The sequence below is a fragment of the Neovison vison genome, chromosome 4 (assembly GCF_020171115.1).
Source record: "Neovison vison isolate M4711 chromosome 4, ASM_NN_V1, whole genome shotgun sequence".
Lineage (NCBI taxonomy): Eukaryota > Metazoa > Chordata > Mammalia > Carnivora > Mustelidae > Neogale > Neogale vison.
Genome location: NC_058094.1, coordinates 81,948,187 through 81,960,830, shown reverse-complemented (window position 1 = coordinate 81,960,830; position 12,644 = coordinate 81,948,187). Strand labels below are relative to the sequence as shown.

Below are 12,644 nucleotides of genomic sequence, written 5' to 3'. Positions count from 1 at the left end.
TCTGCCAGAATATCTCTCTATAAGTCAAAAAATGCTTCTACACTCAGCTGTAGAAGTCAATAGGGAAAATTCATACATCTCTATATTCTTCTTTCTAAATAAGGAGCTCAAGAGATCTATGGATTTTGGCTAGTGGAAATAAACATACTAACCACCATGGAGGAAAAAATCAAATCATAGTGGAAAGAGAATCAGGCTAGTATTCAACAGGGGAAGATCATTTATATATAGTTAATCCTATATTAAGTGAAGGGCACAAAGGAAATGCAACACTGAATAGAAATGGCCTACATTGGGCACTGTTTGATCAGAGGCCATTTTTCAGGGTTAATTACTTTGGCTTTTTCTCATTTTTGCTACAATAATTATTTTTTGTGGTTTTAGGAATTTATGAGGTTCTATTTTATATTCAGAATATAAGATCCAGCTAGAACAGAATTCTGCAGATGGTTACAGTTGTGTGAGAATATGCGCCTGGAAGGAGGATTCTGCACAAAGCAACACTGTAGGGTGCCATATTTATCCTCTTTTAACCACCACTATGTCAAAGGAGATCATTTTGGCAGCAACATGACTTTTTAAACTGCTAATGTAACAAACTTCTTCTAAAAGTCTATTGGTACACTCTGTGTCTCTTCCATCCTCCTCCTCATGTCCACGATTTGGCTTCTGCAGTTCAGACTTGGGTTGGCTGTATGGAGGCCGAGACCCACAGGGCAGTTCCTGTCACCCTGGGCGGGAGTATCCGCTCCATAGAGCAACTCCGGCACACAGCATGCTCCCAATAGGAGTGTGAGAATAGATGCACAAGTCAATTACTTAGATTTTTAGAACGTGCCAACTTAACAGTCACGTTTCCGACCAGAAGGTATTCAAGAAAAGAACAGATCATATACTGATAAGGGAAAATACCCTCAATCTTTGGTCATCTTTGTTTGATTCATTGTTTTGCTCCAACAACTAAGAGAACATGAAAAATGTGAAGGTTAAGGGCAGAATTCCGACAAACAAACAAATCTACCTGTGCAGATAGAAAGCACTCATTACACAATCATTTGCTCAAATAATTTAAGTAGTGCTAATCATTATAATAGCGGTCCTTTTATTCTCAAAGGACAGCCTTAACAAACAAATCATATAAAGCATAAGAAGGAAGATACTTTAGTATTACCCCAACTAGCTGCCTATTAGAATGTGCCTTTAAAAAGGAGGAATGTATACAGGTTTTAACAAAATGAATAAAAATAAACTAAAGTAGCATTGCAAAGCACCCCAAATCATTCATTGATGTAAATAATTTCTGACCTGAATTCCTTTGAATTTGGAAAGGTGGGTATTTTCTTTAGAATTTTCAGAGGATGCGTTTTTCTTTGTTTAAGAACCTCATTCGTTTAAAAATTGTTTTTGAGTGGTTTTTGGCCACCAACTCTTCCTGGGGCTTACTTGGCTCAGATTTGTCCAGAAGCTAATTCTGATTCTTCTGTCAAATGCTCTATGGCACCGCATTCCCTGCTCTCCTGAAGGCCTGGCACAGCACAGGTGAGCAGCTGACCACACCAGGGATGGGGCCGTGCTTGTAGGGAAAAAGAGAGCTATCTACTCTAATCGCCTGAGTTTCAGGGTTAGATGTTCCCCTTAAAGCAAGGGGAACATCTCTTCTCCAGATAAGTCTGGGCACTTTATTTCAGTGGGCTTCAGCCATCTAGGTAGGAAAATGATTTCTTTTCACTGAGTCTTTTGTGTCGATGGGAGTTACAGGCTCTGGGTGAATGCGGTTGCAGCTTCTACCCTCCCTCTGAGGATCTGAGGATTGCTGCTACTCTGTAGCCTAATAAGCCTCTCCTCCTGCAAAGGGCACACATGGAGGATCTTTGTTTTTTGTCGTCATCAAGGTATCAAAAATACGGACATCTCCCTCTCATTGTTAGTCAGGGAGGAGAGGTTTATTAGAGAAATGTGATTAATTCCATCGGCCTCATAAACTTTACAGAATTTGATTCTGGATTTGAATTACCTGAGTTCTCCAAAGTACCCCTGAACCATCTCTTGTTAACTTAACGTATCCACGTTTTATTCAGTGTCCTTTGAGAATACGGCAGCAACTGAGACTACCTTGCATCATAAAATCGTAATGTGTGCAATAAGAAAATCTCATGAGTCCATTTTGCAACTGTTTGATAAGCCACTGTGTGGTCAAACATTTCCTACCATCTTTGACTTGCAGACAGCAAAAAGCTTCCATTGTTCAGTTTGATTTTAACGGCAAGCCTCCTTCTTGTGTGCCAAAGTCCCCAACACAAAGGTAGGTTTGATGTCTATAAACCTCCCCAGCCAGGCTCCATCACTCACTTCTCCCCAGGCTTTGGTATACCGCCTTCAAGAACAACACTCCTTCACTCCTTCTGGAAGCCACAAAACTCATCCTTGTCAATGCTCCTCTGAGTCTCTTCCTAAGACGAGGAAGGGATGTGCTTTAGGGATGGGGAGCGGCATGGTAGTGAATGTGGTTAGGAACATGAAAGGCAGTTTATTCTCACGGTTCAGTCACTGGCCCACCCTCTGGGCTCTTGGACTGGCCTACCTTGGCATGCAGACTCTGTGGTTTGTTGGAGAGGATGTCTGCAGCTTCCCTGCAGCGGGTGGAAAGGTTCAGGATGGCAGCAGCTGCTGCTATGTGGGTGTCTTCACTACATTGACCGTAGCTATAAGAGCTGGCACGGCAAGGGCTCTGTGTGTGGGCGCCTGCACTAGGCAGTCGATTAGGAAATTTCCCTGGATTTGAAAAATGCTTTGCTGTTGAAGAGAGATTTGATTAGCAATTGCATGTACGTGTTTTAGCCATTAAATAGATTTGCTTTAGAGATAGAACTTTTTACATGATACGTCAAGAATAAATTTAAACATGATCCATTATCCACTGGTACACTCAATGAAGGTTATTGAGATTGGTTTTCACAGAAGTTCACAGATCGAATGATGTGATGGCTGGGGAAGAATGTCTATTCTCTTAATATTTTTCGTATTTATGCTTCTTATGGTAAAAGCTTTATAACTAATGTTATGGGACAGGTGCACTGGCAGCATTCGTGGCAAAAATTATGGATTAAAACTACACTGGCAAAATCTGTCAGGGACTACAGAGGCTTAAGACTTGGACATCTATGAACTGTGTATGTGTGAAGACCAGTAATTCCAGTAGCAAAAAAAAAAAAAAAAAAGTGCACCCTTTCAACATTTGTTTTCACAATAACAATTTATATTTAGACATAGAATTGTATTTTTATTTTTATTATTTGATATACAGGTTTGTTTTGTGCTTAAACCAGCAGAAGTTGTTCTTAATGTCCGACCAAATGGAACTAAATAAATGGTAGAGCCTTTAATGAGCTAGCATTTTACATATTTAGGTAGAACATGATAAGTAAAGGACAGAGAAAGTGTTCTCAGGATGAGCAGAAAGACAATTTTAGTTATCAAGGCTGAGTTTCTGTTTTATGTTTCTGTTGTGGCAACAAGGCATTACGGAGAGAGAGAATTAACCATATTTCTCTTCTCTCTGGGTGTTAGTAAACATTGCTGAAGGTTATGAGAGAAACACCCAAGATTTAAGTGGGATAATATAGAAGCATTTAGTTATTTTGCTGCAAATTTTGTTTACTGTAAACTTTGATTATTATTTTTCATGAAGCAATTTAAAACATTTCCAACCATGATTCCTACAATTCTAAAAATACAAAAATGTCACTAAATGTTTGCATTTTTAAACAATATATTATATGAGTATATAGAATGCCCTTAACTAGCTTCACTTGAATTAAACATATATGTATATGTGTATGCATATGTATACATTTTATATATATATATATAATAGAAAACATTGTGTACCTGTGCATATATAATTTTTCCCCAAATCTAACAGGTTGTTAATGTTATTTAGGCTGAGCCCTATTTTTAGTCAGAATAGATAGAATATATTTTGGAGTATAATATACTCCATTGTTAATGGGCCAACTCCTTTCAAGTATGTTTATCAGTGCTATGTTTTGTATAGCATCTAGTTCTTTGAAAGAAGTGACGAACATCACAGAATAAAGCCCATGTTATATGTTCCTAAAAGCACTCAGTGTCCAGAGTTATGAGATCAAAGGGATTCTATAGATTTGCATGTTGTGAAGAATCCATGGTCTATGGAGGACTCAATTTGAGGAATAATTTCACTTCTTATGATATCGTAAAGCAGGATTCATATCTGGGTTCATCCCAATGTTCACTTTCTCACCTTTTCATTAGACTATTCAAGGACTCTAAAACACTTGAAGAAATGTGTTCATAAAAACACCAAGTTGTATATATTACATCATCTTCGAGTTATGATTTTCTATACAGATGTGCTACCATTAGAGTATTAACACATTTTAAATGATTCATATTAATTCAATATGTGGATAAACCTCTCCACTGTCACACATATTGCACCTATTGTAAAATCTTGATTTCTAAACTGTGAGTTTCTTCCAAGACCTTCACTTTTTCCCCTCTTTCAGTCTAAGTGCTTTTGCTGACTTAAGTACTACTTTAAGTATTATTTCAATATTTTACCTGTTAAATTTCCATAATTTCAACATGAATCAAAATTACTCTATTGTGATGACTATAACAGTTGTTATTAATCCCAAACTCAGCTGAATGTGAATTAAATATTTCTTTAGAATTACTGTATTTTGATTCAACAATGGCATGATATTTGGAGAATAATTAATCCAGTAACTATTCACCATGTTCAGTTTAATTTTATGTAAAATCGATAACTCTGATCAAGTTATCACTTGATAACATTTTTATTTTACTGCTCAATGTATTTTCTCTCCTTCTTGCAGTAAATAACGTATTCTAGATTTGAGTACATGCCTGCCCCCAAACACACATAGACAAGATGCATTTGGGGATTAAAGATTAGAATTTGAGGCTTACATTCAGGAAATGGTGGTGTTTTTCGTCCTTGACCTGTTTGCATGAGGGGACGTTTACCGAAAACCTGGGCATCGAAACTGGCATAATCGAATGGTATTTTTCCAAACTTCTCTTGTTCTTTTGACACTGTGGCTCTGGGAGAGGAGATGGCTTGTGATCGGAAATTGAATTCAATTTGTTTCACCAAGCTTGTCCTGAAGAAAGAGGGGAGAGTTCAAAAGAACTATGATGAAATTCTTAGTGAGCATATTAGCATCAGAATTTAAAGCAGATCCAATGTGTCATGCCTGTCAGTACCCACGGAGACAGTGTACTGTGGAAAAGAGCTGGTCACAGTATGATAAAAGAGAGTACTCTGTGCTGGGAGTGAAAGATGGGAGGCACCAAGGGTTCTGGATGTCTGGTGAGGCTGCATGTTGTGGGTCTGTCTCCCATTGATAAAAGAGGAACGTGCAATTTTGCATTTGCCTTATGCAGATACAATGAGCAGCAAGTATTTAATGTCTGTTAGCACTTCGAGTTCCTCACAGAAAAACGCCATCTAACTATCATTAGGGCACTGACAAGGTGTGCACGTTCTGCATATTAAGACTATTAATCAGCCTGGTGGTGAAAAGTCACGTTTGTAGCTGGTGGGGAAATGGCATTGTAGTCCATTCAAAAGAAGCGATGCTGACTCCCACTCTCCTTCAGCAGAGCTGACAGGAGCCTAACACCTAACAGGGGCAGCATACGCACCAGAAACCTCACTTCTGAATTGTGAATTTCTTAGGCTTTTCGCCTTTTTTCCCTTTGTCTCAGTGTTTTTGCTGGTACTTCAATATTTTTTCTGTGAAATTGTTATCATTTCAATATGAATCAAAATTTTGTATCAGAATAGCTATCACATTTTGCAATAGAATTACCTTAATCCAAGCTATGAGTTAAATATTCCCTTACAACTACTGTACTGGGATTAAACAAGGGCATCATATTTGTGTAGCACCAATCCCAGTCAAGAAAAACAAAAATATAGTCTAAGGGTAAATGAATATAAACAAATATACCTTTCAGAATTAAGCAATATCTATAATACTTATATGTTTTTCTTTTGTTTTCCACCAAAGAATGCCTGACTCATCAGAATGTCAAAATTTCAATGATATTTCTTGGATTACATAAAAAACATTTAAACTGCTACATAAAAACATTTGAAAAAGCAGTTGATCTTATTATTAGATATGTAACTTGGTGTATAACCTTAATATATCTTCATTCTAGTCTAAAACACATTTTTTAAGAAATTAGGGAAATAAGACTAAATGCTATTTCTATATTTGATAAATAACCTACTTATGGAGAATCTAGAGGATATGGCCATATTAACCAAGAAACTTGTTGTTAAGATTTTTAATTGCTATTCAGTAATTCATGATCTTTGCTTGACATATGTTCTTCACTCATTTGCTTTTGACTCTTTAATTAAATCTCTAAGAGCACATATTAAGGGAAACCATATCATTGAAAATGCTTCTAATAACAATGTTGCATTTCAGTGTCTCAGTAACAGTGAAGATCTGGTCATCTGTTTTAATCCTGAAATAACTTTTCCTATCTATATGATTTATTATTAATAAATGTATAACTTTACATTGTGTCATCACTTGTGGTTTATTATTTAAGTATAAGTAAGGTCTTCCAAACTGCTGGAGATTGTGAAGTGCCTGGGGCAAAGAGGAGATATTTCATTAACACTTATCAATTCATGGAATGTATTTTTGTCTTAAAGAAATTATATGTATAGCTGGAAAAAGAGGAATGAATATATAACACCACATATTTTGGGTGGGTGTGAGTGATTTATGAAGGCATTATCTACAGGGAGAAAGGTTAATCAATCATCGGGAGGGCTTACCTGACTAGTGGGATGGGTTGCATTTAGTGACATAGAATTTTGATTAATGTACATTATACACTTTATTTCTTTTAGATTCAACCACATTATGTTACCTTTACATATAGATTAATTTCATGTTAAGCTTCTCAGGGTCTAGCAGTTCATTTAAGTGAGAGTATGATTAACTGGACCAGCCTTTCAAATAGACATTGGTAGTTGTGAACGAAGGTCGGGCCATAATGAACTGGCACATGAGGGGAGCTGGATGCATTGCATAGGGGCATGGCATGGGCAGACTACTAGAAACGTCATGGGAGGGTCATACCTGTGAACCTGGTCAGGACACTGCCCAGTTTTGGGTGAATCAAGCTGATTTTTGTCCTGGGACATTGCCAATTTTTCAGCGGCAGCAATTGGACAACCAGAAAGACTGTTTAAAAAAAATTAAAAAGGAGGATTTGAGTTAAAAAGATAAAGTAATTTGCTTTGGCATGTACCTCACAACATACTTGGCACGCATTAAATGTTAAGTCATATTAATAGTTCACTTAGCACCTTTCTCATGCTAATAGATCCCAAAAGGGTTCTGCAAACTACCATGTCAACATTTGCCCCCCAATCCCATCTAAGAAGTGATGAGTAACAAACTCATTTTTAAAAATCGGAAAATTATGTAAGGGAATTATTCTGAAAGTCTATAACATTTTAAGTAGAATGCACCCACTCCAATTACAATGTGCCCAGCTATAGATGTTAGCATGATAATTCTATGATTTATCTCAAGATTTTTAGAAAAATGTTAGGGACTTAATTTTAAATCAGTTTAAATTTGAAGTATAGAATATGAAGTTTTCTGGCAATATGCTTACGAGTTACATAGTATCTTGTGAGCACATAATAGATACACAGTATATATTTATATACCACACAATACATCTGTATGTAAATGCACATGTGTGTTTTAAGTGAGTAGGAATCTCAAGGTAATGAATCTCAATGAGATAAAATGATGTTTACCTTCCTCCTGGCTTATAGTCAGAACCACAGTAGATTGAAGCCCTTTTGGTACCTTGTTAATGTTTATTGGATGGGATCCAAGACAAACACTACACAACTCTTTTCAGTTGTGTAGGCTATGTGTAGGCTATTCAAAATGGCTATGGTGAAATTCCAGAGCAAAAAAGAACATGTTCTGTTTATATGATTATATGAATGTATAACTCTAGTGTTCAAATAGAACATTTTTTGTTGTTTGCCTGTCTGTTAAATGATAATTTCTCAGAAAGTAAAGTGTGGTTTTTTTTTTTTTTGTTTTTTACTCTGTACACATTGAGAATATTTCTTATCTATTTCAAGTGGTAACATATTTGATAGTAATCCAGAGATTCTGATGACAGTGTTAGTTCCTTATTTCCTCTGTGAAAGTCTGTCTCACTTCTCTTCGTTAGGTAAGAGTAGCATCTCATCACAATTACCTCCTGTGGGTGTTGCGGTTGCTGTTCACATGCCCTCTTCCAGTGCATCCTGGGGTGGGACACTTGAGCACGTTTTCATGCATGGCAAGAACTGAGCACAAAAAATCACAAAAAGAAAAGAATAGTATACCATGCATTCATAACATGCTAACAAACTGACTGCTCAACTTTGCATTCATAAGAATTTGGTTATATAATCTGCCTTTCTTCCCCCCATAAATGTTCGGGTTGAAATTAATGAGCACTCAAGAACTTCAAAAACTAAATTCAGCAGAGTGTTCAAGTTTTAGTTTCTCTAAATGTCATGTCATGGTTAACACTAGACTTAAATAAGACTATTCTGTTTGTATTCAACTTAAAATGAGAGGCTCATAACCTTCCTTTTATATTTATGTGCTTTTCCTTGGAAAAGTGGATGGAGAACACTATTTGTCAAGTAGTTCCTGTTAACTTTTCCCCACTGTGTGTACTTCTGAATATAGTGTTCTTTATTTTCTAAGAGATATTACTTTGATTCTTGTCCATTGCTCCACAAGCCCCCCTGCACTGCCATTCAGTTATTGGTGGAAGAGTATTATTGTGTGAACAACTCGGTAATCACTTCAAGGAACTGGTAATCTACTGGGACAGTGCAGAACAGATTAGATGCACTGATTTGTAAAGCTGTGTTTTCGAGAAGGCTGATGCTGAGGCATTCACACCCCTGTGGTTTGTATGACCCATGGGTGTTTCAATATGTAGGTTAAAGAAGTAGAGGATGTAACACATTGATACTTCAAAACTTAGAAGACTGCCCTTTCCTTCTCCTCTAGTTTCCTAGCTCACAGCAGGGCTGAGGGTAGAGAAGCCACCAATGTTTGCTCTTGCTCAGGGCCCTCTGCTACCGCAGGATGCCCTCAAGAGGCATGGCAGGCATCACAAGTTCCTACACAGAACGGGGAGATGGGGAGTAGGGAGGACCCTGGTGATGATGCACTTTTTTTTTTTTTTTAAAGACTCCATGCCCAGTGTGAAGCCCAGCTCATGGCTTGAACTCACAACCTTGAGATCAAGACTTGAGCTGAGATCAACAGTTGGATGCTTAACCAACCGAACCACCCAAGTGCCCCTGGAATGCACTTCTTATATTTAGATGATGCACTGAGGCCAAAACTGCTCCTGGGCTTAAGGAAGCCACACCTCTGGGTGAGAAAGGACTGCGCAGTCCACAGTTTTTTTAACCATAACTTTTATTTTCTGTATTCTGATGCTTTGTCATCTCGGCCCTGGCAAACCCTGGAAAGACTGCCCTTTCAAACAGCTTTTAAAGGCAAATCAACCAATTGTGAGTCCATGTCCAATTGCCTCTTTTATTAGACTCATACTCTCCACCTGTCAGGTATCAGACACCCAAACCCTCAAGCTTTGGAACCTACTGAGCGAATTCAGACTAGCCAGTCTTAAGACTGCTTACTTTGCTCCTTCCCACAGAAACCGGAAGTTTCCCCCATCCCTGGCCCCCGATGACCCTGATGCTCCCCTGTGTGGCCCTGCCTGTTGTGGCACACCCCCACCCTTCAGGAACTATAACAAATTCTCTTCACAATGTCGGTTGTCTCCTGATCTACTGTCCTAACTGTACCCTCAGGTTTTCTATTAACACAATGATTTTAAACACCCAGCTAGATGGAAATTTTCTTGACACAGAAAGGAAACTTTATATTTTCATTCCGAATTCCACATTGGAGGAGAAAGAGGATAAGATCATGATGCTGTAGTGCACTAAGAAGAAGCCTACTGGTTTTAAGGATATGTCATACTCACTTTCCAGGGGAACCCGCACTTTGTGGGGGCACCCCGAAAGGCTGCGGTGGTGGGGGTAGAGTCCTGTCACATGTCCCGTGCCATCGCACCCGGGGATAGGGCACTTGGTCTCCCTCTTTTCAGGCCTTGGTGAATCTACAGAGAAATTAAATCAAGAGATTCATCTGGCTCTTCTTTCCCTTCCCATTCACTAGAGTGGCCTTGCAGGGTGACATTCTCACTTCGCTCAGTTTTTACAGCATAAACATTCTTCTCACATTGCCTTGAATAAGACCCTCAACTAAGACCTGTGGAAGCATAAAAAATGTTTTCAATTTTCTTGGTTTTCTAAGCAAAGGCTGACACAGGGCAAGGGAGTGTTAAAATACAGAGATGGCTTTAAGTTGTCATATCACATATTGTAGTTAGTGTCTCATTATGAAAAACAAACTCCACACCAGAGGCAGATGATGCCCAAGCTCCTGAAAAGGATAGAAAAAAAAAAAAAGGCAAGAAAGAAGAAAGAATGTATTTATACTAAAACTATCTCTTATTGAAAGGGTCTCAAGAAAGCCAGATTCCAAATGATAAAACAAAGAAGTCACCCCATCTGGGAAGGGTTGCTCTGGTCTTGTTCCTGCAGGTCCCTGGCCTCCTGTGGCCCTAAGGTTCCAGGTCCAAGTGCTACTCCCTCATACATGTAGAGCCCGCTCTGGCCAGAGTCAGGGAGGGAGTCGACCGTGGCATCTTATGCCATGCCCAAACAGGGCCATGCTGCAGAGGGACCAGATCCCCAAATCCCAATCCATCGCCACTTTGGATCGATCAGGAGAGAGCAGCTATGGAGAAGCAGCTTTCATTTTACTCTGAATGCAGAAACTGAAAACTCAGGTGATAGGAACCTGGCAAGGAAACATTCTAGGAAGAATGGAAGTACAGGGTGGGGTTGGCCTTGGGTGGTCTGTACCACCAAGAACATTGGGGTAGAGAAGGGGACCACAGGTGCCAGGAGGCAGAGAAAAGGGGCACTTTGTAACACTGCTAGTCAGGCTGCCGTGAGGCATTGACCTAGAGGGGGAGGTCGGAGGGTGAGCTGGGGTTTTAATCTTCCAGCCCACACTTTGCTGAGGGTTAGATGAAAGGTTATATAAATTTGTAAAATAAACAAGGATTATCATGAATATTGGTGGGGTTAGAGCTACCACAGCAGAGGCCTTCCGCAGATATTTTCATACTTGTGACTGAGATAATAAACCGAAAACAGAAATGCATTTTTGGAGCCCAAATCACCTCCCTAACTTGTGGGAGTTAGTAACCTCCCTAACTCTGGAATGATATACCAAACACTGGGACAATCTTGTGTCTCAGCACTGACCATCAGAGGAACCAGAATCACAATGGACATGGGAGCCTCAGAGAAAGGACCAGTGTGGAATGGAGGCTGGCCGCAGGCTTCTCAGAACACGTAGTATCACGAATAATGAATCCACTTGATGCTGAGAGTGAAAATAAATAATCTGTGTGATCCTGCCTTGGGAAAGCTGTCGGTGGTCGACTAGGGGGCAGAACCCTGCTGTGTGAGGATGCGGTGGACCCATATGCTCCTGCTCCAAGCCTAGTACCGAGAGCAGAGCAATGTCGCGGGATGCGACAGCCGTCTCCAGGGTGGGATATTGCGATGAGCAGACGTGCCTCTGTGATACCACGCCACCCCAGTTGTTGGATTATAAACAGTCCTGGGCAGATGGGCACAGCAGGTTGTATGTAATGCAATTATTTGGGGGCATGCTTTCACTAAAGGGGGAGGAGCCAAGGATTCTTCAACTTAGGCACACACTGCCTGGGAGGGAAGGTCAGCATAGAAAACTGGAAATCGAAAGTGAGAAATGAACAGCCCAAAGATAAGGATGCCTTAAGTATCAGACATTTATGTTTCGTGAAAGGCAGGATTTAAATGTCATGGTATTGGGATTGTTCTGTCTTTTGCAAGAAACAAAGAGGAATATTAAGAGTTTTGACATGTTCTTTGACTTTTATGGCTATATATTTTATTTAATCCAAAAATGTTGCTAATTTTGAAGTTGTTTTAGGCCTATAATATCTGTAGATGGAGAGTCAAAAATCCATGAAGTTTGATTCAGGTGACATTACCATGGTTGACACTGCATATGAGAGGGAATTAGAAAAGAGGAAAAGCAGTGTGGGTTTTGATGCCCTTCCTCCCTTGGACCTGGTCCAGGTGAGGCCACATTTCTAAACCACATTGAAAGGTTTGGCGCTGTGCATTTCCCCTCCTTGCCACATTATTTGTCTATAGGAAGCCAGAGAGGGTGTGGGAGATAAGGCCAGGCTGGCACCTGACCAGGTGTGGTCCACTGACAGTCCATCATGCACGTTTGTCTGCAAGCCTTCTCTGCTGGGTGAAACAGATGCCATGAAATGCTCTGTGGGGCAGAACCTGTTTGCATGATAAGAAGGCAGAGCTTGAGTTCTCAGGTGACTCTCAGGCCTGGCTCTTCCTCTCCTTTTATTTTCTT

The 12,644-nt window shown here is 39.5% G+C and overlaps 1 protein-coding gene across 3 annotated transcripts in view; it reads right to left on the bottom strand.

The window, feature by feature from the left end:
• The window catches only part of ST18 (ST18 C2H2C-type zinc finger transcription factor), a 103,160-nt gene that overhangs the window by 41,081 nt on the left and 49,435 nt on the right, over window positions 1-12,644 (bottom strand). For all 3 annotated transcript variants that reach the window (XM_044245608.1, XM_044245610.1, XM_044245609.1), the window contains 5 exons: window positions 10,129-10,263; window positions 8,326-8,416; window positions 7,176-7,280; window positions 4,975-5,168; window positions 2,582-2,793 (listed from right to left, as the gene is read on the bottom strand). In XM_044245608.1, the coding sequence (XP_044101543.1) occupies window positions 2,582-2,793; window positions 4,975-5,168; window positions 7,176-7,280; window positions 8,326-8,416; window positions 10,129-10,263 (737 nt within the window). The remainder of the gene's footprint in view (window positions 1-2,581; window positions 2,794-4,974; window positions 5,169-7,175; window positions 7,281-8,325; window positions 8,417-10,128; window positions 10,264-12,644) is intronic.